The 27323-nt window shown below is 33.4% G+C and overlaps 5 protein-coding genes across 5 annotated transcripts; 2 read left to right on the plus strand and 3 right to left on the minus strand.

The window, feature by feature from the left end:
- Positions 1-525: 525 nt before the first annotated feature.
- Positions 526-4065, plus strand: LOC118054694 (wall-associated receptor kinase-like 8). Its single transcript, XM_035066363.2, is given in 3 exon segments — positions 526-1386; positions 1905-2019; positions 2671-4065. Coding segments are annotated over 3 exon segments (2205 nt in total). The 5' UTR covers positions 526-533; the 3' UTR covers positions 3908-4065.
- Positions 4066-6254: 2189 nt separating this feature from the next.
- Positions 6255-7181, minus strand: LOC118054581 (probable CCR4-associated factor 1 homolog 11). Its single transcript, XM_035066216.1, has one exon. The coding sequence runs from the start codon at positions 7179-7181 to the stop codon at positions 6255-6257; it is 927 nt and encodes a 308-aa protein (XP_034922107.1).
- A 2302-nt stretch (positions 7182-9483) lies between these two features.
- On the minus strand, positions 9484-11948 carry LOC118054695 (uncharacterized). Its single transcript, XM_035066364.2, has 2 exons — positions 11563-11948; positions 9484-9963 (listed from the first exon to the last, which is right to left on the minus strand). Exon 2 carries the CDS (start codon positions 9932-9934, stop codon positions 9650-9652), a length of 285 nt encoding a protein of 94 aa, XP_034922255.1. The 5' UTR covers positions 9935-9963; positions 11563-11948; the 3' UTR covers positions 9484-9649.
- A 4734-nt stretch (positions 11949-16682) lies between these two features.
- Positions 16683-20204, plus strand: LOC118054696 (uncharacterized). Its single transcript, XM_035066365.2, has 7 exons — positions 16683-16841; positions 16928-17127; positions 17213-17452; positions 18015-18126; positions 18223-18397; positions 19226-19466; positions 19754-20204. Exons 2-7 carry the CDS (start codon positions 16944-16946, stop codon positions 20047-20049), a joined length of 1248 nt encoding a protein of 415 aa, XP_034922256.1. The 5' UTR covers positions 16683-16841; positions 16928-16943; the 3' UTR covers positions 20050-20204.
- A 1672-nt stretch (positions 20205-21876) lies between these two features.
- LOC118054697 (ubiquitin receptor RAD23b) lies at positions 21877-27187 on the minus strand. The gene is made up of 12 exons (XM_035066367.2): positions 26975-27187; positions 26723-26884; positions 25852-25887; positions 25681-25748; positions 25547-25588; positions 24257-24434; positions 24040-24180; positions 23882-23953; positions 23420-23467; positions 23230-23339; positions 22265-22343; positions 21877-22165 (listed from the first exon to the last, which is right to left on the minus strand). Exons 1-12 carry the CDS (start codon positions 27038-27040, stop codon positions 22049-22051), a joined length of 1119 nt encoding a protein of 372 aa, XP_034922258.1. The 5' UTR covers positions 27041-27187; the 3' UTR covers positions 21877-22048.
- Between the last annotated feature and the right edge of the window lie 136 nt (positions 27188-27323).

Here is a 27323-nt window from a genome sequence, read left to right on the forward strand (position 1 = left end):
TCTAGGCACGTTATTAAATATTATTAAAGTTTTCTAGTTTTTTTAAATAAAGAGTTGTCATGACTTTTAGCAAGAAGAGTTGATTAAAAAATATATATATTTTTAAAAAACTTAAAAGTTTGTTAAAAAAACTTTATTATCATTTTATGTTGAAAATAAGATTTATAACTAAAAGTAAAAAGATAAAGTAACTGAAAAAGTATCTTAAATTGCTAAACATAATAATTGATTATGTAAGAGCAGGAGTACTTCATTCGATCGTATAACGATCTAGAGAAACAAATCTAATTAACCTTCCAAATATCCATTAACATTTTTTTAATCAAGCAAGAAAGATTAAAATAATATAATTAATGGACATATTGGAATAAAAGTCATTATTGACTGATTATAACAAGAAATTACATTTAGTCAATGACGCGTAAGCTTAGAAGAAGCATGCAAGATTCTCCAGTGGCTGTATAAAGACATGATCAAACCTATTATTGTTGAACACCAAACTCAAAGAATAGAAGAAATATAAAAATAGCAGTATGCAGGTTGTGAAACTTGTCTCCCATGTTTCTTTCTTGCTATTAATGCTGATGTTTCAGCCAGCACTGGCGCAAGCACCGGCTGGTCTGGCAAAACCTAATTGTTCGTACCGCTGTGGAAATGTTACCATTCCATACCCGTTCGGGATTGGAAAGGATTGCTACATGGAGGAATCTTTTGACGTTGAATGCAATGAAACTTCCAAACCTCCTAGAGCTTTTTTACGCAGCATCAAAATGGAGTTGGTGAATATTACATTAAGAGGAGGTGCAGTTGTCAAGGGTCCAGTAACATCCGTTGATTCTCTGGGCCGGCAAGAAGTTCTACCTTTGAATTTGGAAGGAACTCCTTTCGTCGTTTCCTATACCAATTATTTCATTGCAGTGGGCTGCAATACTCGTGCCAGTTTGTGGACAAAAAATGGCACGACCGAACATGTTGGATGCGACTCAATTTGCTCCAACGGTACTTCCATTACTAATATTTGGCATAATGGTACATGCTCTGGTAAGGACTGTTGTCAAGATATGAGCTTGCCTCTCTTACTTCAGGTTTTCAATTCAAGTTTCGAGTTAATAGAGGGTAAACAAGGAAGTGACGGGCGTAAACTGGCCTTCCTAGCAGACATGAATTGGTTTTATGACAAAATATGGAGTCCCCAAGATATCAACAAATTGGCAAGTACTGTTCCTATGTCGCTTGCTTGGATACTAAATAGCAATAGTTGGACATACAACAAAGATACCATGGATTTTTGCTACGTAATGCAAATAAATAGTACGGCTGCTGTTCTGCCATACGGTTGTTCTTGCTCAGAAGGTTATGAGGGCAACCCTTACCTTCAATGCAGAGGTAATTTTTCCCACACAAAAATATATTATCCCCTTTTCAGTTATTACAGCTGCTGTTAATTATTCTTGTTATGATTTATTTTTCTTTTGATTGTATACATAGAAGTTGTAACAAACCATACTTGTATAATATTACTCGGAGCAGGCTACAATTGATATAGTTTAATAATTAAAATAAAATAAAATTAAAACCATGTTATTGTGAATAATTTTTTAAAAATCAACAAGTTTTTATTAAATTATGAATAAATTTAGATTTTTAATTGAATCATACCAAATTATGATGGACCGATACAATTTAACAATCATGCTTAGAACCATCTAATACATTGTATAATTGTTGGGAAAAAAATGGTTTTTAGACATGATTACTAGGCATATTTAAAGCCTAATTAAAAGTAAGATCCATCTAATTTTTTAAATTAACTAAGACTTTATTGAGATTTTCTATATGCATATTATTTGTTCATATGCTTATCTTTGAATTGATTCATTTCTGTTGGTTTCTTTATATATTAGACATTGATGAATGTGAAGACCGAAACAATACTTGTCATGGATTGACGAGATGTGTGAATACAAAAGGGTTGTACAAATGCAAACTTTATCCTTTACGATTGACTGTTCTAGGCATGTATCTCTTCTCTCTTCTTGTTTTTATATTATTTTATACTTTATGCTTTTAAAATAAAGAAAACTCTAAGCAGACAAATTCATACATTAAAAAAACATTAAGGGCCGGAAATTGCAATTTAATTTTTATATTTTTTAATGTAGTTATACGTTAATTAACGCTTGCTGAGAATATCATAAATAATTCAATGAGTATTGACTATTTACAGATACAAATATTTTTAATATGTTACTAGTGCAATTTCAAAACCTAGTCTTACATTTGATTTTTCACTCCCTTCCTCTCTCTTTGTGCTCTCTCTTCTTGGCTTAATTGTACAACAATGGAGAAAATCTGGACAAACTCCCACATCTATTTGATATCATAAAGTTATAGCTCTAAAATGAATTACGTTTTGTGTAAATGTGGGCATTTCAACCCTCACACTATCAGTTTGGGCATCCTCAAATATTTCAATTAATTTGGGCATTTCAACCCTCACACTATCAGTTCTTGGTCCCATGTGATTCCTTTGTCCACTTAGCTTTGTACATGTGGTACTTTAGGTTAACAACAGAAAAACTTAAGCTATACGGATATAAGTGGAATATTGATGAATTTATCTGAGTAAAAATGAATTTATATGGTAAATCAACTTTATTTTCCAGCAAGACTGAAAACCTATAATATTACAAGCTATTCACAAATCTTGCTATAATGAAACAATCATGCAGTTATCGGTCTGGCCCTTGGAGTACTGTTCTTGCTTATTGGTGCTTGGTGCATGTCCAAACTTATCAAACGAAGGAAGTGCATTCAGTTGAAGAAGAAGTTTTTCAAACGGAATGGTGGTCTCTTACTGCAGCAACAATTATCCTCCAGTGATGGTAGTGTTCAAAAGACAAAAGTATTCAGTTCAAATGAGTTGGAAAAGGCGACCGATTTTTTTAATGAGAACAGAATACTTGGTCATGGCGGCCAGGGAACCGTTTACAAGGGAATGTTAGCTGATGGGAGTATTGTTGCAGTTAAGAAGTCTACAATAGTGGATGAAGATAAACTAGAAGAATTCATCAACGAGGTTGTCATTCTTTCACAAATCAGTCACAGAAATGTGGTTAGGCTACTTGGATGTTGCCTGGAGACTGATGTTCCTCTGCTAGTCTATGAATTCATTCCCAATGGAACTCTTTTCCAATATCTCCATGACCAAAACGAGGACTTTACGTTATCATGGGAGTTGCGGTTACGAATTGCCTCGGAAGCTGCAGGTGCGATATCCTATCTTCACTCGACAGCATCTATCCCGATTTATCACCGAGACATTAAGTCCACAAACATACTCTTAGATGAGAAATATAGAGCAAAAGTTTCAGATTTCGGAACTTCAAGATCAGTTTCCATTGATCAAACTCATCTGACCACCAAGGTGCAAGGAACGTTTGGTTACTTAGATCCAGAGTATTTTCAAACCAGTCAATTAACAGAAAAGAGTGATGTTTATAGTTTTGGAGTAGTTCTCGTCGAGCTATTAAGTGGGAAAAAAACAATCTTCTTAAGCCATTCACTGGAAACCATGAGCTTAGCCAAACATTTCATTGATTTCATGGAAGATGGTAGACTCTTTGATATCATTGATTCTCAGGTTAAGGGGGATTGCATTGAAGAGGAAGCCATAGTTATAGCGAATCTTGCAAAGAGATGTTTGCATTTGAATGGAAAAAACCGGCCAACAATGAGAGAAGTTGCAATGGAATTGGAGGGGATTCTATTATCACGTAACGGTATCAATATTCAACAAATTGGTGAAGTGGATAATTCATCGAGGTCGATTTCCTGCAGAAGTTTCGAGATTGGTATAGATCTACCATTAGATTGCGAACCTTGGACTTCTTCTGAGACATTGTGAGCGATTAAGAAAATATATCACAAATCATATGTTTCTTTTTTTATTTTAAGACTTCTCTGATTGTATTTGAACTTATATTTGTATTATGTTCCTTGTGTTTTAGCACATGTTCTTAGTCTTCCATGTTAAGAACTTAATAAATTAAAAATCCTTCACGTTGATTATGAGAGAGTTTCTTTGATACATTGGTAACTTGAGCCATGTCTCTATCTTGAGGAATCAAAGCCATCATCAGTTAGCAAAGACATCATTTCAGAAGTATTTGGCCTCTCGAATCCTCTGGTGTGAGCATGCTGATGAGACTCTGCAGATGAATTGAGCTTAAATTCTGATAGCAAGGGATGCTGATTGTTTTTAGATTTGATTTGTTTAGTATTTACTAAAAAAAAAAACAACACTGATTATGATCAACCAGGGCAGCAACTACGAACATAAAGTTGTTGAGAATACAGGGAGAACAAAAACAAAGGAGGGAGCAAAGTACAACATGGAGCAGCAGAATCAACGTAGACACCAGCAGCAGCAGAGGCTAAGCAACCAAAATAATTAACCAGGGCAGCAACTACGAACATAAAGTTGTAAAGAATACAGGGAGAGCAAAAACAGAGGAGGGTGCGGTGCAGAGCAAAGTACAACATGGAGCAGCAGAATCAACATAGACACGGCAAGAGCATGGACTAACCAGCAACAGCAGCAAAGGTTAAGCAAACAAAATAATTAATCATTATCATTAAGAAAATGCTTGAATTTGAATGGGAAAAATCGGCCAACAATGAAAGAAGTAACCACAGAGTAGTGATTTTAATAATTCTTCATCATAAGACGTTGATCTTTTGATTATCAAACAATTAATAAGTTTTTCTTTATTAATTACCAAATAGAATGTTGGCTTGTGTGTTATGATTTTCTTCTGTTTAGAAGTTGTTGAATCAACTTAGCATTGTTTGCTTCAATCCTTCATGGCACTGTTGGGTATACGACCAAAGTCCCACATTGGCTAGAAGTGGAGAGGATCATGGGTATAAGGATGGACAAATATCTCCATTGGTATGAGGCCTTTTGGGTATAGTCCAAGAGCAAATCCATAAGGGCCTAGTGGGCCCCAATTAGATCACGATGTAATCCGTGGATCAGCTCTATTTGGATAGGCGGTGTGCTCTCCAGATGCTTCATGGACGTGTCCTAACCCAACACGGTGAAGTAGAGAATGAAGAATCCTGGTTGGTAGAAAGTGGACAGATGAATAATCGTTTGAGGGGATTGTTGGGTGGGTGTAAGACCAAAGTCCCACATTGGCTAGAAGTGGGGAGGATCATGGGTATATAAGGATGGACAAATATCTCCATTGGTATGAGGCCTTTTGGGTATAGTCCAAGAGCAAATCCATGAGAGCTTAGGCTCAAAGTGGACAATATCATACCAATATGGAGATACGTGGTGTTCATAGTCCCTACAGACACTGTATATATGTGTTGGAATTTGTGAGATTGACATCATGCGTGAAGTGGATATCACGGTTTTCTCACTACTCTTCACTGTTTGATTTTCATATATGTATTTTACTTGCAACATCCTCTCATATATGTATCTTACTTGCAACATCCTCTCACTCAAAGAAATGGCTAATTGATTTTCGGGTTTGTCTTGATAATTTTCAGTTTTAATCTTAAGCCTTTTTAGTAGACTGTAACATTGTTCTTTTTTTCTTCAGGCAGATGTTGATGGGAACGGTGTACTGGACTATGGAGAGTTTGTGGCAGTCACAATTCACTTGCAGAAAAACATGAATTTTTTTAAAGAAGGATTAATAGATATTTTTACTTTTGCTTTATTATTGCTTTGAGATTGCCTTGTGTTTATGTGTTGTTTACTTAGATAAGAAAGAGTTTGTGGGTGGTGTTAAATTCTTTGAAATGAACCTAACTCACCCCCTTCAATTTTAGGCAAAGAAAGCTCCCAGTATCCAAGGCAAGTCAATTGTGTGATTATTATGAAAAACACATCGTCTTCACAACCTAAGTGTCTGTAGTTTTGTATTTTCCTTTTAGTTTTGGTTTAATGGCAGAGAGAGAGTAATGTTCAGTTCTGGTCACTGAACTATTTAAATCGCGTTTCTCACTTTCCCACTTTGTTTTATAGGACCAGGTTTCTCCCTCTATTTTATATTGATTTGGGCATGGGTTCTTAGCCAGTCCGAGCGGTACAACACCAGCGATAATAGATCTGACCTCAACACAAACTTTGCTTGATGCGAAACAAATCAAAATATAGCTAATGGAAAAAATTAAAACAAATAATCGAGAAACTTGGATTAAAAGGTTTTACAACCAAATTTGAGGGGAAAAGATTACACTGAAAACACTTCATTAAACTGAGGTTTCAACTGAGTAGAAGTTTCAATATTGTATACTTCAGGTGTACGATCGAATCCCAGCCAGCCTTCACATAGTCCAAAAATCATTCCCTCACAGCCATTCAAGTTTTCAAGATCAAGATTAGCGCAAGAATCCTTAAATCTCACGAATGTTTGATGGGTTAACAGGCTATCAGATCCTGCCCGGTGCCTTTTTCCGGTTGTCCGTTCTACACCCAGTAACGTAGCCACCCTCTCCAATCCACCGCGCAAACCACCGATAGATCCCATCATGAATTTTGTATCATAAACTCGAACCCCAAAGAAGAAACTAACCATCCCCAGAAAAGACGCCATGTCACATGGCAACTCTCGTCGAGTTAAGATCTTGATCAAGAACCCAACATCATAAGCACCATGAAAAGTAATCCAAGTTATTGAACAGTTATTGAAAACAAGTCCAGAAGTAAAAACCATCCATGCAAAATCTGAGGAATCGATACCCTTTTCTCTGTTCTTCTTGAGATCAATACCTTGGCGTTCAAGTAACCCAATAGATTCGTCGTTGTAAGGATCATGTTCGATGTTGAAATCCCGGAAATTAAACTGCCAAACGTAGTGGAATTCTGTTCCGAAACTTGGAAGATTTCCTTGTGAATCAGACAGGGTCATCCCAAGTTGAATTATTTTCAAGAGATCAACATTGTACTTCATGAGACGGTAATTGTGAGAAGGAGGGGCTTGAGACAGCAAACTCTTGTCAAGATTTGACAGAAAGAGAGTACCAGGGAATTCAGTGTCCAGTGAAACGAAGGAGAAGCGAGAGATTGCTTCCTTGATTAGAGAAAACTCAGCTACAAGGTTCTCTGCCCAGACTTCGCGCACCTGTACCGGTGTGCTGCTCTTCATCTTTAACGCCATTGTTGTTTTTGAGATTGAAAAATCAAATTAAGTTATGCTGTTTCAATGGCTTAGGTTGTCAATTTAAAGCCAAAATCAGAAGAGAAAGTCCGAAGTTTATAAGGTAAACCTAGTTTCTAGCTTCTTCTGGTTTCCGTCTCAAAATTGGAAGACTTCTCGGATTTCCTGATGTGAGAAAGATTGTGTCTTAATTTAATACGAGTTCTTTCAGTGACTTAAATTAAGTCTGTTTATAATTACTAGGATCTCTTATAGAATTAAGCATAATTATTAAATTATAGGTCACTAGGTCACATGCGTAAACTCTAGTTGATATAAATCAATAAAAAATATATATAAAAAAATCAAAGCAATATCATTTAAAATAAAAATTCAATCAAATTTTAATTTTTAACAGGTCAACTCTAAATTGACTTTTTTTACATCTAGCCTGGAATAGTGATAGGTTGGCCGGATTCGAAACTGGATCATGTTTAATTATATACAGTGGAATTAAGAGTCCTTAACTATGATGATATCTGATATCCGGTCAGGCGAAGATTAACTCCCGAAGATATACTAAATATTAAAACATAAAAACTAAATAAATAAGGCAAATTACATGCATTGATCGTTCCAAGTCAGGAAATAAATGAAGTCACTAAATCAAAAAAAAAAAATGCTGTTTTCTGTAGCAAATGAGGATTTTACTAAATCAAGAAGACAAATCCCTGTTCTCAACCGTAACCACCAAAGTTATGCTTCATGTGCTTAAGAGTGTGGTTGCGGTTATTTTTTAAAAATATTTTTTATTTAAAAATATATTAAAATAATATTTTTTTTATTATTTTTTTAAAAAATTATTTTTGATATCAGTATATTAAAATAATTTAAAACCACTAAAAAATATTAATTTGAAACAATAAAAAATTAAAAAAATATTTTCTTTTTAAAAAACACTTTTAAAATACAAAAATAAACATGATCCAATCAAATGCGTTTTCATCAAGTAACCTTAGACCCTGCATTTTATGTCCAACTATTTTCGACTATTGTTAACAGGAAATAAAATGTCTCAAATCTTATGGTATGTTAACACATAACTGCAGCTGGACTCTTATTTTCTAGCTTATATATTAAGTTTTTTGAACGTCAACGTAATTACAGAGCAGATATACTTTAAAGATAGGCAAATTAGGTCTGTTGATCCACTTTATGCCATGTAACCAAGCTAATTTCTCTGAAATAAGAAGCTATTTTTGTGGAAAAAAAGTTTGGTTAGAAGTTCTGCACTTAAATTAACAGCAATGTGGCAGCTAGAGATCAGGAATTTGATTGGGCAAACCAGAACGAGAAGAAAGCCTCTCTCTCTCTCTATCAGAATTTCATATTGTGCTGGAAGTAGATGTTTAAGAGTGTGGTAATGATTGTGTTTAAAGTGTTTTTTTTCTTTAAATACATCAAAATAATTTTTTTTTATATTTTAAAAATTATTTTTTACATCACCACATTAAAATAATTTAAAAATATTAAAAAACAATTTAATTTAAAATTAAAAAAATTATTTTTTTTCAAAAACATTTTTAAAATAGAAAAGCATGATCTAAATCTTCATATGGAGGGGGGAAAAAAACCTATAGATGTATTAACTCTGAAACCAACAAGCTCCATTTCAGTGTTCGGTTTCTATCTGTTCATGATGGGATTTACCCATCACTCGTTAAAAACGCTTATCTTTCTTTCACTTGCTAAATGAAAATAGCGATGTGCATCCTATGAATGGCGAAACGACAATCTATTCGACTAGCAACGTTAAATGCCAAAAAGTGGTTTGAGAAATCTCATATTTTATAGAGATGAACACGAACGCAAGAAGGCCTTCAGGGAAGCAAAAGCCCCTCGATCAATGGTTGACCGACGCTAAAAGAAGCACTACGTTTCTTTTTTCTAATACGAGATTGGGTTTGTCTCAATTTTACTCGGAACTCCAAATGAACTACCTGCGTGGGGTAATTGTCAGTCTCTTTCTTGTTAACAGCATTTCTGAAGCTATTCTTTTCACCGTCAAACATAAATTGCAGAAAGCTACAATTTGTCAAGAAACTATCAAGAAAACACTTGTTTGCCATCTGTTATCACTGGGAACTAGTCTAGATTTCTTCTGGCTTGTTTAGCTTTGGCTTTGTAGCGGGGATTGGCTCCTGCTTCTCTTTCATTGAATAATGGATTCATTCATTCATCAAAAAAGTTTATGGAGCAGATATTCAACTAAACCTAAAAGAATCAGAAAACATAATTTAGCCATCTGAAATCACCTGGGAAATTATAAATAACAAGGAAGAATTATCATTGGATGTGGTTGAAATTTTTCAAGACAAATCCTGGTACAACATATCGTGTATACAACAATCCCTAGGAGCTCAAGCATATCCCTTCAAATAAGAGACAAAGAAAACACTAGCAAGTACTGATTGAGAATCATCTATGTGCTAGAAAAACTTGAGTTTTCCATGGCCTACAGAATCCTTTGCCAGCTCCATATGACATAATGCCTTTTTGGTTCCGGTAAATCCAGAACATGATTCAGTGGCCCCTAGAGTAACAGCGAAGTAGAGATAGATTGTGCATAAGAAAGCCAAGAGAACCAAGGCTGTTAAGAGGAAACGGTGTCTCTGAAGGAGAGTTGACCAGCTACCCAAATCATCCCGTGGGAATTGCTTTCGGAAGGATGGTGATCTCAGGTGAGGAGAAGTTATCATGCTATCAAGAACCATATCTTATATTCTGAACTTGCTAGAACAACCTGAAACAATCCTGATTTGGTGAAATAGAAACAAAAAATACATTGAAAACAAGAAATATCAAGAAGAAATTATTCTGAATGTTAATTATCATCAGCTACTAATGTTTATTGTGATGTTTGAGTGGCTTTAAATTTGGCACAACCACATCTTGCTTGGAGAACAAGGGGTGCAGACAAACACCTCTATTTCTCCATCTCCCTCACTCTCTCTCACATACACACACAAAAGACCACGTAATTCCACATGATTACGAAAACTATAACTATTTTCATCTACTATTTAACTCTGGCATCACTGTAAGAAACAAAGCATGGAAATTAAGGCCATTCCATCATTCATGCGCATTATGCTGAGAACTCACTTAAGCAACAAAGCATCTGCTTTACAATTCAGCAAATGAAACCATCTAAGAAGTTTAGAAGATGATTATTTGCAACTATACTCAAGTAATCCATGATACAGGACAAAGGTATCCAGCCCAAACACCATTTGGATTTACCATCCATACAAAGCGATAGAAACTAATTCATTTTGCTGGAAGCCCTGAGCAAGCATCCACAATCCTATATCTAAAGAAGTGAGAAGAACAGTCTACACATGCCACAATTCCGACAAGTTTTATCTTCAACTTCAGTCGATTATCTCAATGGTTAATAAATGACACTAAAAGAAAAGATCGTGAAGCTACCAGGGAAAACAGACCTTTCAAGGATACCCTGCCTATGTGCTTCAACAGAAACAAAGAGCCTAAGCAGTGAATTGTTCAGGCAATGTTCCATCAAGAACATTGAAATATCAAACTGAACCACAAAGGCTCATTTATAACAATGACTTGTTAAAGATTGATGGTCAGCAGTGCCCATGTACCAATAAACTTGTGTATGATCTAGTAATAACAAGCCCACTGGCATTGGAAATGAATGTGGATTAAAGGTGATTGCTATGCGTGGAGAAACGACTGTTGATTCATGTTGATTGAATGAGCAATCACACACTAATACAAGTTATAAGGCAGAACGAAAATAGGAAACTCATTCAATGGCACATAATACATAATGATAGATCCAAATCCAATTTATCATCAGTCCACAGCAAGTAATGACAATCAGCACTTAAGAAACACCATTATACAGATCAAAATCAGCTTCCATAAAAAGCAGATCTTTTTTCTTATAACCAATCAGTAAAGGAGATGATTAAGAATCAAAGTCCTATTTTTGCACATAGATGAATCATCCGAGCTCTTCTGCCCATCGAAACTGATCCGAATACTTATCACAATGCCAACTAACTATGGTTCAGATTCTCTGCTACAAAAGGCAACATTTATCACATTTCAGCAAAATCCCATTTGGATCTCTTTCTCTTCCTTTCACCCAGATACAACAAAAGTAAAACAAAATCATTCCAATCAAAAAATCTACAAGAACCCACATCCAACTACATAACAAAAACCCATTTTACAATCAAGCACAAAGCTCCCAAAAACCACATTCCCCAAAAAAATAAAGAAAACCCATCACTAGCACATCCATAAGAATACAAAACAAAATCCAAAATCTGGGAAATTTCAATCAGATCTGAAGAAAGAGACTTACAGTGGAAGAAGACCAATCAGGTAATAAAAGCTTTGGCTTTTATCCTTCTTGCTGTGTAAAACTATTTCTCTTCGTGAAGCTTGTATGAGTTTATGTTATAGCAATAACAATAATGTCTTGCTTCTTCCCCGTTTCTCTCGGCCAAAAATAAAGAAGAAAGAGATGATGGCGGGGCAGAACGTCCACGCTATTCCCTCCTCTTCCTTTCCGCCCCCACAATTACCAATTATAGTTTTCTTTTCTTTTCTTTTCTTTTCTTTTATAGATAGATGAAAAGTTGGTGAGAGACGGGCAGACAGCAAGTAGATTGCGCGTTCAAAGACTCTGTAGGAGGATTGACGCTGTTGGTTTTTATAAGGGGTATAAGATTAGCCAGCTAAGCTAGCTATCTACGCCTTGTTCGACATCATTAGATTCAATACAAAAGAAAAGAGTGCTCCTCCTCCATCCTGAGACAGCTACCTACTACTACTATTATTATTATTATTATTATTAAAAAGAACTAAAACATATGGTTATACATATCTTTGTTTACTGTGTATTATAATAATAAATTTATAGTTTTATACTTGAAAAAACTCTTAATAAACTGGTTTTTTATGGGTAAAATAATCTTTATCTTTTATTCATTTGTTATTTTTTAATTGTTAAAGGGTGTCTTGATTTTTTTATTATTTTTTTGCACTGAAATGACTTTGTTACCATTAAAAACAAATAATCATTTAACCATAATTTAGGGTTTTTTTGACATTTTATATTTTTGCTACTGTATAATTACTTTATTACCATTCAATTCAAATTTTAAAAAGCTTGACTTGAGGTGTTAATTTATAATTTTAAAATGATTTTTTATAATAATGCTTGGGTCTCGATGGTAGAGTAGTATTTTCAAAAAAAAATACAAAAAGTTCTTGACGTATGTTGCTGATATATGTTGCTAACTCCCGTGATCAAAAATATTATTATGCCAAGTCATTCGGTTCGTCTCAACCTCCTTTTTCTACATGTGCGGCGTGTGTAATCGTTAAACCTCCAATGAACTTCTAACATTTTTTTTTTATTTTTCTTTTCTCCTAGAAATTCATATCTAACCTTCCACATTTTTATATCATCCCTTTAAGTTATATTTCTTTTGATTTTGTCCCTCATTTTTTTATTTCTATTTGTTTTATTTTAATTCATTTCTCAAATTTTGTTTTGTTTTTAATTGCATCCTCTTTAAATTTTTTTGTCAAACAAATTTGATATTCATTCGTTTGATTTTTTTTTTATTTAAGATAATTTTTAATTTTATTTTTTTTCAATTTCATCCCTTCATTTTCTTCTCTTTTCATATTTGATGCTCATTCTTTTCTCTTTTTGTTTTGCTTTGGTTAGTTTTTTAATTAGGTATTTTTTTTTAATTTTATCATTTAATATTAAATTGGTTGATAATTGAAACTCTAAATTGAGCCCAAGTTTTCAATTTCATTTGTTGTGAATTTGAAATATTAATCTAGGTTTAGAAAATTCAGGCTCAAATCAATTAGTATGGGTTGAAACAGTTAATTTACAAGTTTTTTCTATAATAGCTTTCATACTCGCCCTCTTTAAATTATTATGGATTAACCATTTTTTTAATTGATCGAGGTTATTGTTGTATTTTTTATTCTTTTTTTGCAAAGTTGTTGCAAAAATGCTTATGAATGCAAAATAACACTTAACTTGGGTCCAAGGGTTTTTTCTTTTAAAAAAAATCACTTCCAAAGCTTGACTTCGTGGGCTTAATAGTCATTTTAGAGACAATTTGTTCTTTTTACTTAATATTGATAATAATTAAAAAATATATTTTATTTATTTATTATCGATTTCATCTATCAATATTAAATTGGTTGAGAAATAGACTTCGTGAATGGTTTTTTTCTGCTTTATTTTAGGGTTATTACAATCTCAAATAAATTTTTATTTTTAGGATTGATGCTTGAAATTGTGAGCATGTGATTTTTATCATATAATTAAGTAAGAATTGTTTTCTATTTTTCTTTATTAAACCCAAACTAACTTCATAAATCAAATTGCATGTGACTGAGGTCATCCAATATACCATCGTCTTAATACTTTTAAAAAAATTTCTTATGTGTGCGGGTTTAATAGCATTGCCAAAAAAACTCCAACACTCTTAATGTTCTTTATTACATTTTTAAAAAATTGATCCAGCCCGTGTCAGAGTGCAAGCCAATAGACTAGAGTGATTTTACTTCATTTCAATAGTGTTTTTTTTCTTTGTTTTTTTTTTCTAAATCTATACTATTTTTCTCTAATTTCATACTTTAACATTTAGTTTATTAGAGATTGGGCTTTATATTTTATTTTGGTTTACTTTATATGAGGTTATCTCAGTCTCATTACTTGAATCATGGGTATAACAAGTAAACTTTTTTTTTTTTCTTTTTAGCTTGTTTGTTTTTGCATTTCAAAAGCTCTTTTGAAAAAAAAAATGAAAATGTTATATTTTTTTAGCTTCAAATCATTATTTTTGATGTTTTTAGATGATTTTGATGTGCTGATATCAAAAATGATTTTTTAAAAATAATAAAAAATTATTTTGATGCATTCCCGAGTCAAAAACACTTTGAAAAGCAACTACTACTACACTCTCAACACACCCCTTTAATTAACACTTTTCATTTTCATTCTTCAACATTGAGTTAATTATGAATTAGGTTCATGATTTATTTTGATTTGCTATCTAAAAGGTTATCCCGGTCTTATAACTCATGTTACGTGTTTTGCTGGTTAACCTATGTAGATTGAGGTTGTTTTATTGTGTCCTGTTTTTATGAAAATTAAGCTTCATAATTTGTTTTAATTTACTTTCTATGTAATTATCACAGTTTATAATCTTGATTGCAAGTTAGGGAAGTTAAACCAAGTTGACTCGAGTTATTTTTTTGTTTATTTTTTATAAGGTTATCTCAATCTCATGACCCGAGTTATGGGTTTAACAGGTTAACTCAAGTAAAAAATGTTATTTTTAGCTTCTTTTTTTTTTTTTTTAATTTCATCCTTCAACATTTGTTTGATTTGGAATTAGGCTTTATAATTATTATTTTTTCCTTTCTATAAAGTTATATCGGTTTTATTACCCGTGTCACAGGTTTTGAGAGTTAACCTAGGTTGACTCATATTATTATTTTTTATTTCATTATTCAACATTAATATTGTTTATCTCGAGTCACAGGTTAACTCAAGTTTTTTTTCATTTTTTAATTTAATTTTTTTTTCTTAATTTCAACCTTTAAGATTTGATTGATTTGGATTTAAGGTTATTTTTTTTTCTATAAGATTATCTTGGTCTCATTACCTAGATCATGGATTTAATTGGTTAACTCGGGTTTACTTGAGTTTTTGTAATCTTTTTTTAATTAATATATTTTTTTTAATTTCATCTTTCAACATTTGATTGATTGAGAGTTAAGCTTCATAATTTATTTTTATTTGCTTTCTATAGAGTTATTCCAGACAAATGACCCAAGTTACAACTTTGATAAGTTAACTTGAGTTGACTTAAATTTTTTTGTCTTTTTTTTATTGATTTTTTTAAAAAAATTTCATCTTTCAACATTGGTTTATTTGGGAATTGGGTTTTATTTTTTGTTTTGATTTACTTTCTATAAGATTATTTTAATCTTATAATCTAAGTCACAGATTTGACAAGTTATCCTGAGTTATTCAAATATATTTTTATCTCAATATTTTTTTAAAAAATATTTTTCCTTAATTTGTTTTTATGAAACTATGTTTTTAACAATTTTTTTGGTTATTTTGGGACCTGTCAAGTTTATCAGGTCAAACCCTAAACAATTTAACTTTTTTTCTACTAGAAAACATATTAGAACCACCTACATTAAAAAAAAAAAAACTAATCTGACCCACAGAGCACATGCAATGATCTAGTTATTATAATTATTATTAACATATACTAAAGGGACCTAGCTTTTCACTGTAGCAACAAACAGTGAAAACCGATCCATTTTTGCACTTTGATCCTCAAAATTTTAAAGACTTTTTTCTATTTCCCATTCTTATTTCTTTTCTAATTTCATCATTCAATATTAGTTTTACTGAGTATGGAACTCCATAATTTATTTTGATTTGTTTTTTATGGAGTTATCCTAATCTCATAACCCGAGTTATGAATTTTGTGGGTTAGTTGTGTTGGCTTGGGTCACTTTTTTATTTTTTTATTATATTTTTTTAATTTTATTTTTTAATATTGGGTTGATTAGAAATTAAGTTTTACAATTTATTTTGATTTGTTTTTTATAGGATTATCTCATTCTTATAATCAATATTTGATAAGAGCTTTTTTCAACTTGTAACAAACCTTTTATTTTCTGTTTTTATTTGCATCACAGATGATTTAGATTACTAAAAATGTTTATATATAAAAGTTAATTTATTTTGAATTGGCTTTTTTTTTTTTGAAACTAGAACCATTTCTAGGTGTTTGCAATATATATATAAAGTAATTTAATTGATAACTTAGTTTTTGGAAGAGAAGAAAATGGATCTCTAGTTAATATTTCGTAAAATATGAAGAAAATCATAAAGATAAAAGTAGGCAAATTTATTTATGAATTTATGATAGTTATAAGTTTAACATATTTAAATGGTAACAATCAATGTTCTTATTCCTTTGTGATCCAAAAACCTTACTCATTTCCAAATTCTATTATATTTCTCAACATCCCAACATCTAAAATAAACAATCAAATGAATGATCATTGGACTATAAGAATCTTTATAATGCTTGAAATAAAAAAGATATAAAAGCTTCTCTGATTCAGAGTTGTAAAATCTGGAACCGAGAAAGAAAATAAATTAATTATTTTCATTAAAAACTGTTTTTTATTTTTTTATATTAAAATGATACATATTTATTTTGAAAAATTAATATTAATTTAATTAAGTTTAAACCGAATTTAATTGCATCAATTAAATAATAAAAAAAAACAATTGATCAACGGGGTTACACCGAATAATGTTTTTAATTTAACTTGAAATCCGGCGTAATTAAGCTCATTGATTTTCTAGATAAAACAACCACTGTGCCCTGATCCTTACCCTCCACAAAGACAGGTCCCACCCGCATAATCCAACGGCAAGCATCAACGAACCTTCCAGGAAAAGCAGAAAACCACACCGTAGAGACAAAAGCATCAATCTTTCTTGACTGAGTAAACAAACTCATCCTTTTCCCCTCTTGTAATCAGATCCTCTGCCTCCAATTCTCTCAGGTACCCACCATCTAATTTCTCCTTCTCCGATTAGGGTTTTGTTTTTTTCGATCAAGTTTTGATTTTTCTTTATTTATTTTGCTTAGATTGTTGAAAAACAAGATGTGGGCAGCTTCTTGCCTGGCGTCGTGCTGCGCTTCTTGTGCGTGTCATGCATGTACGACTGTAGTATCTGGAATTAGCAGACGATCCGCCAGGATCGCCTACTGCGGTCTCTTTGCTTTGTCTTTAATCGTTTCTTGGATTCTGCGTGAAGTTGCGGCCCCTCTTATGGAAAAACTCCCTTGTAAGCAAGCCCTTTTAATTTCACCAAAGAATTTCCACCAATTTTAATGATGATGATTATAATTTTTGTTGGTTTTGGATGTTAGGGATTAATCATTTTCATAAGACGCCGGATAGAGAATGGTTCGAGACGGACGCGGTTTTACGTGTTAGTTTGGGAAATTTTATGTTTTTTACTATACTGGCGACTATGATGGTTGGTGTGAAAAATCAGAAGGATCCGCGTGATAGTTTGCATCATGGTGGATGGATGGCTAAAGTTGTTTGTTGGTGTATTTTGGTGATCCTTATGTTTTTCCTTCCGAATGAGATCGTCAGCTTTTATGGTAAATTGGTTTTGTGACTGGCTCATTGGACTCTGGTTGTGTGCTGAATTGTGGTTTGTTTGGTAGTTTTGTTATTTTGAAATATGTTAGATTGCTATGAGTTGTTGATCGGTTTGTTGTGCAATTTGGTGAGGATGTGTTGAGAGTTGAGTACGCTTGATATTGAATGCAAATAGGAAAAGGGGTTCTCTCTATGTAGTGATAGAAAGTACGATATATGGGCAGGTCAATGACCTACTGCTTTGAACACAACAGTATTAGCCTGTTTGAGTAGGAATGATTGAAATGAACTTACTTCAGGAGTTAAATATACTATACACTGTATCAGTTAGCTGGATTGCATTACTTATCAAATTCTGATTAGGGTCATTGATAGAAATTAACTCGTGTTATTGATATGATGTTTACTAAGGCAATGCTCAATCTGAAATTCTTAGTACGTGCTGACTGAAGACATGCCATGAGAGATTGATTGTCTGCTTCTGATCTTCCTATGTCTTTCTCTGTGAAACACTTTTTGTAGTTTGACACAAACTGATAACTTAGATTTTTTTATTTGCAGAGTCAATATCCAAATTTGGCTCAGGATTGTTTCTTCTTGTTCAAGTTGTGCTTTTGTTGGATTTCGTTCATGGATGGAATGACAAATGGGTTGGATATGATGAAAAGTTCTGGTTAGTTTTGCCTTTTCTTTCATTTCTTTTAGCCCTCTTTTTTCCCATTCCATGACCAGATTAACTGATTCTTATTTTGCAATTTTATTTGTATAGGTATGTTGCTCTATTTGTTGTGTCGCTTGTTTGTTACGTGGGAACATTTGCCTTCTCAGGACTTCTCTTTCATTGGTTCACTCCATCTGGACAGGATTGTGGACTAAACACCTTCTTTATCGTTATGACCCTGATTTTCGCGTTTGTTTTTGCTATCGTTGCACTGCACCCTGCAGTAAGTTTTAATTCTCTGTGTTCCAATAAATCCAACCATTATGACCATTCATCTTCTTACTTTCTCACATGTGCTTTCAAAACTGATACATTGTAAGAGAGATGTGCTTGATTCCAAAATAAGTTTGTTTATGTATGTTGTATTCTAATTTGATTAGAAAAGACTGAGCCTACAAAATTGGTTATAAGGAGAATAATACTTTCAATTATAGAAGAAAGGCTCATCAAGGATTGCAGTGAACATGTATGCCCCAACCCTGTCAGTGTTTATCTGTGATAGGTGCGTGCGCGCGCATCTCACGGATTTGGACCGGTGATCCCATGACCAATGCCATGCAATTTCAAGCTTTTAGGAGTTCTAAGTTATATAAACCTATTATGCTGATAGGATGGTTTGCTAAATGGTCCACTTTTGTTTGGTATCCCTCTACGATGTGTTAATAAGCTTTGGAGCACTGAACTCTTAGAAGAATGCAAGATTTATCTGATATTTGTCTCTGTATCAAGGGACTTATTGTCTTCCACGAATGATGATATTCATGTTGGGACTTTTAATCATTTCATGGATGCAACTTAATTCCTCATGGTCCTCAGGAATAAGGAAACTTTTGTGCTGTGCTCATGTTGCGTGTTTTTTGCAAAGAAAAACCTGTAATGTGCTCTCCATGAGGGTGCTCATGGTTGTTCTGTTTGCAGATTTGATAATATCTGTCATGGTTTGTTATGTTGTTTTCATGGATGCCTAGTGTGCATAGCTGTACTTGCTTCGTTCCTGGTATTAGAACTTTTGATTTGCTGTCTCATAGGCTGTCATTTTCATGGAACACAGGTAAATGGCAGTGTTTTGCCTGCTTCAGTTATATCCTTGTACTGCATGTACCTATGCTACAGTGGACTTGCCAGCGAACCAAGGGAATATGAATGCAATGGTCTTCACAGGCATTCAAAAGCTGTTTCTACAGGCACTCTTTCCATTGGTCTGCTTACAACTGTTCTGTCAGTAGTCTACTCTGCTGTCCGTGCTGGGTCCTCTACCACCCTGCTCTCACCACCAAGTTCACCCCGTGCAGGTATATCTTTAGCAAACATTTCAGACTTTTTTATTAGTTTTCATATGATATCCCAAGAACTTGTGCAGAAATTCTTTTGAATAAAAATGTTTCTGCACCATGAAAAATTCCAAAACTTCATCCACGTGTCTCATTTAGGAGCACCTACTTTTCTACATGTTCTTTTTTTCTCCCCTCTCCTGTTAGGACTACGTTAAATGTGCTTTCATAAGAATTTGTTTTTGCTTCTCCTGTCCCTCTGATATGACAATTTTTTAATGGAATCTGACATTTTGCTTGTGGATCAGGTGCTGATAAACCTTTGCTTCCATTGGACAACAAGGCAAACGAACAAGAAGAAAAGGAGAAGGCCTGTAAGCCAGTCACTTATTCTTATTCCTTCTTCCACATCATCTTCTCTCTTGCAAGCATGTACTCTGCAATGCTTTTGACTGGATGGTCAACCTCAATTGGGGAGAGTGGAAAGCTGGTAGATGTGGGATGGCCCTCTGTATGGGTACGTATCTTGACTGGGTGGGCAACTGCAGGTCTCTACACCTGGTCTCTGGTCGCTCCTATTCTGTTCCCAGAGAGGGAGTTCTGAGTGTCCTTGGTGATATAAATATTAATGAATGTTGCAAATTGGTGTATATTTATGCAACTTCTGGCTTGTCTTTCAACAGAGAATTCCATAAATTGTACTTTCTATGACCATGTAAAACGTGCTTTCTATATATTAAAAACCTGTGGTTGCTGAAATCTGGTTTCATCTGGCTCTCCCTGGCCTCAATAGCAAAGAGCGTGGTCAGACTATATTTAAAACTTAAAAAAAAAGAGCAATGAGGTTTTTTTTCGGGACAGTATTGTGAAATTCAATCAAGAGCTTATCTTGAAAACTTTTTTTTTGAGTTTGAATTTCAAATTAAATTGTGTTAAAAAATATAAAATAAATCATATAATTTAATAAGTTTAAAGACAGTTTGAATTATGGGTATAAATGTCATAGTTTTTAAAAAAGCTTTGAGATAATTTTTTTTTAATATTTAAATGGTATTAGATTGGATTAATTTCAGCCACTTTATGACTTGGATCATTAGCTTAATAATTTTAAATTATTTTTATTTAATTTTATAATAAAAATAGATGTTTATAAAATTAAGTATCAACCTTAAAAAAATATCTATGTGAGATTGTGATAACCTTATAAAAAATAAATAAAATTAAACCATAAATTCTGATTCCCAACCAATTTAATATGAAGAGTAATAAATAAAAAAATAATTAGAAAAATTAAAGGATAAAAAACTAAAAAAAAAAACAACATATCAGGTTTGATGTGTAAACCTGTCATACCCGTGAATCGGGTAACTCAGGTTATCACGTCAAACTATCAAACTAGGTAATAGATTCCATTATGATTAATAACTTATTTTTTTTTAATTATTTTTTATTTAACTATATGATAACAAAAATAAACGATTGTAAAATTGAACGTCAACCCAATACTGACTTTTTTTAAGACTATAATAATCTTATAAAAAACAAAATGAAACAAATTATGAAACTCAATTAAAAAAAATATAAATTAAAAAAAAAGTTAAACTTATCAAACCCATCTTTATGCCGAAGGACTTTCTAAAATTTAACATGTTTTTTTTTTGGAAACTATTTTTTTTATGAAAATTCACAAACTGAGTATTTGATTCTATAAAGTTTAATAACTTAGTTTTTTTTAAAATTATTTTTTATCTAACTAAACTTTTTTTAAAATAAACTGTACTGCTATGATGAGATATTATTGTGATACCATCTCAAATTAAAATAATTTTTGATAACATAATAATCATATAAAAAACAAATTAAAATAAATTATTAAATCTAAATCTTCATAAACACATTATATAAAAACTAAATTAAAAAAAATCAATAACAAAAATAAAAAAGTATCTAAATCCACGGAAAAAAAAACTCTGCTAATGGGTGTTGATAAACTGTTTTCCCCTCGTCTTTTTCACTTTAAACTTATTTAATTAATGAATAACGAAGGAGCAGGGATTTAGGAGAAGATAAATAAGTCGTCCTTTCTTTGAATTTGAAAGAGAAGGACACAGAACTGTCATGTTTCACCTTCTCGGAACAAGGAAATGGAGTCGAGAGTAGAGGTACTGGTCTTTTTGAATACTCATTATTATTAAATTCCATAGCTCTCAACACAACTAACTCTGTTCCCTGACGTTTTCCAAAATGGCAACAGAACATCGGCAGCAATGGGCGAGTAATTTTATAGTGCTCGGAATACAGCTCGCTTCAGAAAAGAGAGACACACAGGGAAGAATTTAGATGTGATCTCCACTGGCTGTCATATTTCAGCTGCCATTCCGAAGCCATGAAATTATAGAGTTAAAGAGACGAAGGGAGAAATGAAGGCAGCTTATCAAACGCCATTCAAAAACCCATTATCAAAAATTAATTTTCAAGATTCATAGTTAGAAACTACAGAGTATACCAAACACTACCACACTAAAGATTCTCACAAGGACACGGACACGGACCACCCTTACATAAAAATCAAAACTATGGATCCAGCCACTCAATGTCAATGCTCAATCTTCAAAATCTCCAGCATTTTCCAATAGATAGTTGGCTGCCAGTTGCTCGTTGCGATCACAAGCCAAGAATGCTTCTATGACAAGGGCTCTATCAAAACCCATTGCCTCGAGCTATAACAGGTGAAAGGAGAAAAACAGGGACAATGTTTCAAAGAATAACAAAGAAGAAGAAAATCCCAAGACAGAATAAATGAAATGATATAGGCATACCCGTTCAATAGCCTCTTGTTCAGCTGGGGTCACATTGATTGCATGGGGCATATCTTGGTCAGGCTGATCAAATATATCCCTGCGAAGAACAGATTATACCATATTGTGACATTAACGATCAGGGTGGATAAATAATCTATTTTTCTGCAGACAGCATATCTTATATATATATGAAAAAAACCAAACTATGAAATGACTTCTCAGGCCAATCCTAGGATCCAACACATGGTTGGTCTCAAAACCAAGGCTTGCATTTTCCATCAAGGCATATGCCAAAAGACCGCATAGGCATTGGGAAAACTAATTTGTTTATTATAATTAATGACAACCTATTTTTAAGGTTTTTGAATATCAAAACCAGGAAAAGCCAAAAGTTCACTCATTTCAGGCTTATGCCAGCTAAATTCCAACATGTTTGAGCTCAGTAATTATTCTAGCACGCCAGCTTAACTAAAGCTTGTACATGGCGCCTTAGAGCCATATAAAACTAAAGACTTGCTTAATTTAGAATACTTCACCATACAGTAATATTAAATAAATTTGCAGTTAAAAAATAGACAAGAAGTTACAACTCAAAACTGACAGTATATCAATCCCCACATCCTGGGGCCTGCCAGATTTAATCCCAATTAAACCAGCATCACCCGAGTGTAAGGAGGGTGTGGGTGCTTTCCATACCAGACAACCCCCCCACCCCCCGGCCCTCTTTTATGGATTAAGTGGTGTTGTATAGCATGAAATCATCATTTTTCAAATGTCCAACACCATCACCATTTCTATCATAGAAATTATGGAAAAGATTTATGCGTAACAAATATGAAGTACATCAATAACTACCCACACTTGTGATGAAGACCTAACTTAATTGACCAACATCCGCTAGATCCCTTCATCTTTCAATGAACCGGGATACTTGCTTTGAATTTTTTTGAGATTCCACTAAATACACCAATAAAGATACTCACCCTTCAGAACCATCAAGAGGTTCATTTATTAACTGAAGAAACTCTGCATGATGCTCTTGAATGATTCTCAAAAGCTGGGGGTTTTGCTTCCCAAGCTCCTGAAGCATGGGCTGTAACAGAAGTAGCTGATTAAACCTCAAGACAACAAATGTCGATATAGAAAAATAATAAATAAAGAAATGAAAAGCACCTGCAAGATTTGTGGATTTGCTTGAACCATTGAACGCAATGCTTGAAACTAAAATGCAAGAAAGATAGAAAAAATGAAATTATTTGATATCATGTATGAAATTGATAATCACTGCAAATCCTTTATCAAACAATATCAATTGTTATTTGGCGCTTGGCATTAAATGACATATATCAACTTGATAACCATTAGAAATCCTAAATCATGTCTTATCAAAGGTTAATTTGGCAATGGCATTAAATGAAAATTTAGCACCCACCCCAAAACCCATCTAAGCAAGTCAAGCAAAATTGTTAAGGTTTAGTTATACAATCATACCTAAATATTTCCTGCCTTTATTCATGATTCTCTCACACAATTTATTAACCTATTTCTAAATCCAATGCCATGAAAGATTGACATGGATTGTGAATACCAATGAGTTTAGCATTAAAATGCATTGCATTTAAAATCCAACCATACTTGTTGATTGTTTCTAAGGAAATCAAGAGAGCCAAGTCCGCCACCAGCAGCACCTCCACCACCAGAAATTGTCTGCTGGACAAGTTCCAAATCAATAACACCAGCAAACACTATACAGTTAATACATAATGAAATCCTTTTAAAATCTGAAGTTTAACCTCAGGAAACATATTCAATGGAGATGAATTAGGTGCTCCAAATGCAGGTGCAGGGGCAGCTGGAGCTGCACCTGTTTCAGTAGCCTGATCTGCAGGAAACCTGGCCACTGGGACAGCAACTTCCGCTGTTTCTGGAATGCCCTGAAGACAGAACACTGGTTTCAGTGCTAATTCGAAGCAAAGACTGTAACAGGCTACGCACTAAATTTAGACTTACCGAATACAAGTAATCCACTGCCCGCTCTGGGTTATTATAGGCAGCTCGAAGTGCACGAGTAACTGTTTCTTTATCCCAGGTTCCACCTCCCATATCCATTATTTGCTGAACAGTCTGCTCCAAATTACTACCAGCAACTAAATTGGAAGCAGCTTGACCATAAGTATCACTCTGTGCACTGCAGACATGGTATTATCACCATTAGAATAGTCAGGAACTAAAGCTGTGAATTACAGGTTACAGATTTATTAACAAGGTAGATTTTATAAAATGCCCTCAGCAAGAATTACATCAAACTGATGTGGATCACGCAATTACATCATTCACATATGAGTAATATTTAGGTGTCAATATTAAAAGACAAGAAACCAGCCTTTTCTTTTTAGGAAATGCTAATGCCTATACTAAGAAATAAAGAGAAAAGGTGTACTCTGTGAAATTGTCAGAAGAAGATTTCCTTAAAGTGTTAGACATGCAGACTGCTATTCCATGTGTAAGGGGGAGAACATGCATCGGACCACTCAAATCAATTTTGGTATCGACAGATATGCCCTCTCCTTGAATGCATTATCCAAGAACTAAAGGAGGCAAAACTCAAACTAGCTACGAGTTACCAAACTGATCTCTCTATTTTACCTGGCATTAAAAATAAATAGCCATACCCTCTAGAATATCTAATCTGTCTTTTATAGAAAATTGCATGAGCCTAGGACGATACTTTAAATGCACTTTAGCTTCTTATATTCAGGACATCTCACACTAACAAGTGATGGAAACTATCCACAATAAGCAGTTCGAATCAATTGGATGGCTGACAATCCTCATTACAACATGTATGGTTATATGGAATAATGACCAATGTAATCCCTAATAGCAAAGAGTAAATTTGTAACTTAATATCAGAAGAAGTTTCCAACTCTGGTTAGAAGTTGAGGACATAATTGTCTGAAAATAACTTGAATCCTCTTAGATATCCCAATAAACCAAATTCTATCTTCAAGTTTCTTGCTATATAATTTTGAGATCTCATAAATGTTTCAGATGTGGCTTGAGTAGAAAGAATAGAAAGGAGATGTGCATTATAAGCAACAAAATCATTTGACGTTGTTGCTGAACTTCCACGACAGAGTATAAAGATTCTTCCTCGAAACAAAACATATAAACCAGTAGCATCATCGGGGACTACATTTTACATACTATATCAATATTATGCATTTACAAATAAGTATTACAGCCCTATTGTCTTAAAATAACCAAAATATGCATGGTGCAACTAGATATAGAGCATACTTGGCTGTTTCTGAGTCAGAAGCAGATGCACTCTTTGAGTCCCTGCAGTGAAATATTTAATATATAAGAAAGATGAATTCAGTTATTCCAGAATATTTAAGCACTGAAGATATTTGTGGTATAATTAAACTCACAATGCTTGAGCATCAGGTGCGGGAGTCGAAATTGAAGTTGGTGTGGTGGTAGGTGGAGTAGAAACAGGCTGATGTACATAGTAGAAGGAAAAAGGCTTATAAAAAAGAATAGAAATAAATACAAGAGCAAGATATACCAGAAGAAAAGTAGAAAACAAAGGGTGAAAATACCTGGGTGGATGAAGTACCAGCTGTGCCTGTTTTACTCTGTATATAGCATATAGATGGAAGAACATGTTAAGGTTCAAGCAACCAAATGAAGCATTAAATCATAAATTCCACAATAGCGCATGCAGTTCGTGAATAAAACAAATATTAAAAAAGATGCTGACGACAAATACTTATAAATACAAGCTAATGTGCCTGCAAACACTTCATGCAGCTTCTAATGATATATTACTAGGAAAATGCTATTAGGTGCCCTTAGCCCTTAAAGTGGTTAGTAGTAGTAGTAGTTAATACTAGTTAAATATTGTAATAATTAGATAAATTTGATTTCAAGTTTCATCTGACCATCATTACCTATCCATCAATTACAGGCAAACATCCAAAGATATCATTTTTCTTTTGTAACATGATTGGATAAAAAAGCTTGAACTTCAAGCTGCCTAGTTAGTAAAACAGTTGAAACCAAAAGCTACCGAAACCGATAATTTGGATATATCAAGAGATCCATTAATGGTAGTTATTAATTTTCCACCATATTTATTCAAAAAGAAATCACAAAATTTCTCAGCTTCATGTAAGAGTCTTCACCCAAATTTATAGTTCATGAAAACAATCACAATACACTAGCAATCAAAGACATTATCTCACACACTACAACACAGAAAAAAAACTCGAAATTTCACCCGAAAAATCCCAAAACGGGCAATACATTCCCCGAATAAATTCGCCTCATCAAAATCAGCAACACAAACATAAATATAGGAAAACATTAAAAGCACTACCAAAATAATTAATTAAACTTAAAAACCACAACATAGAACTAATGAATTAATGACTAAACAAAAACAAAACAACAGAAGCAGCAAAGTATTACCTTGCTAAGCATGACAACAAGAAAACCATCTTCAGTAACCTTGTTGTCAGCTAAAGTAGTCTCATCTTTCAATACTTTCCCATTATGAATCAACAATTGTTGTCCACATGGGTAATTGTCTTTTCCTTGCGCATCTTCAATATTCTTCTTTACGCCCATAATCTTCACATATTTTATGATTAAAATCACTAAAAAAAACTTGTGGTATTAATTATAGTTATAATTATAATTAAGTTAGGTTTAATTACTTACAGTGTCGGTGGGATGAACCTTAATTTCGAAATGGCTGCCTTTCAGAGTCTTGACGGTGAGCTTCATTGTCGACGAATTATGGGGGAGAGATGCAAAAACGACAGCGTTGCTAGGAGGAAACCCTAGAAGAACCAGAGTGTGCTGGCTGTGGCTGGTACAGGAATCTATAAAGAGCTAACAGAGGCGAGGGGAGTGTGAATTTTTGGGTTTAAATTCACTCCAACCAAATTTTACTTTTGGTGTTTTACCGTTATGCAAAAGTACTAACTAAAAATAAAAAATAATAATTAAAACAACACAGGCAATCACAGTATATTACGAGGCAAAATCTATTCGCATAATATCTTAC

Source organism: Populus alba, chromosome 3, assembly GCF_005239225.2.
Source record: "Populus alba chromosome 3, ASM523922v2, whole genome shotgun sequence".
In the NCBI taxonomy this organism is placed as follows: Eukaryota; Viridiplantae; Streptophyta; class Magnoliopsida; order Malpighiales; family Salicaceae; genus Populus; species Populus alba.

What these genes read in the sequence shown, in the direction of transcription:
- LOC118054696 (XM_035066365.2), top strand. Translation starts at nt 16,944, where the DNA reads ATGTGGGCAGCTTCTTGCCTGGCGTCGTGCTGCGCTTCTTGTGCGTGT. An exon ending in TGAGATCGTCAGCTTTTATG is followed by an intron (nt 17,453 to 18,014) that starts GTAAATTGGTTT and finishes TTTTATTTGCAG; the next exon opens with AGTCAATATCCAAATTTGGC. An exon ending in TCGTTGCACTGCACCCTGCA is followed by an intron (nt 18,398 to 19,225) that starts GTAAGTTTTAAT and finishes CATGGAACACAG; the next exon opens with GTAAATGGCAGTGTTTTGCC.
- LOC118054581 (XM_035066216.1), bottom strand. Translation starts at nt 7,181, where the DNA reads ATGGCGTTAAAGATGAAGAGCAGCACACCGGTACAGGTGCGCGAAGTC.
- LOC118054697 (XM_035066367.2), bottom strand. Translation starts at nt 27,040, where the DNA reads ATGAAGCTCACCGTCAAGACTCTGAAAGGCAGCCATTTCGAAATTAAG. An exon ending in GCACCTGATGCTCAAGCATT is followed by an intron (nt 25,589 to 25,680) that starts GTGAGTTTAATT and finishes ATTTCACTGCAG; the next exon opens with GGACTCAAAGAGTGCATCTG. An exon ending in TCCTTAGAAACAATCAACAA is followed by an intron (nt 23,468 to 23,881) that starts GTATGGTTGGAT and finishes CTTGCATTTTAG; the next exon opens with TTTCAAGCATTGCGTTCAAT.
- LOC118054695 (XM_035066364.2), bottom strand. Translation starts at nt 9,934, where the DNA reads ATGGTTCTTGATAGCATGATAACTTCTCCTCACCTGAGATCACCATCC.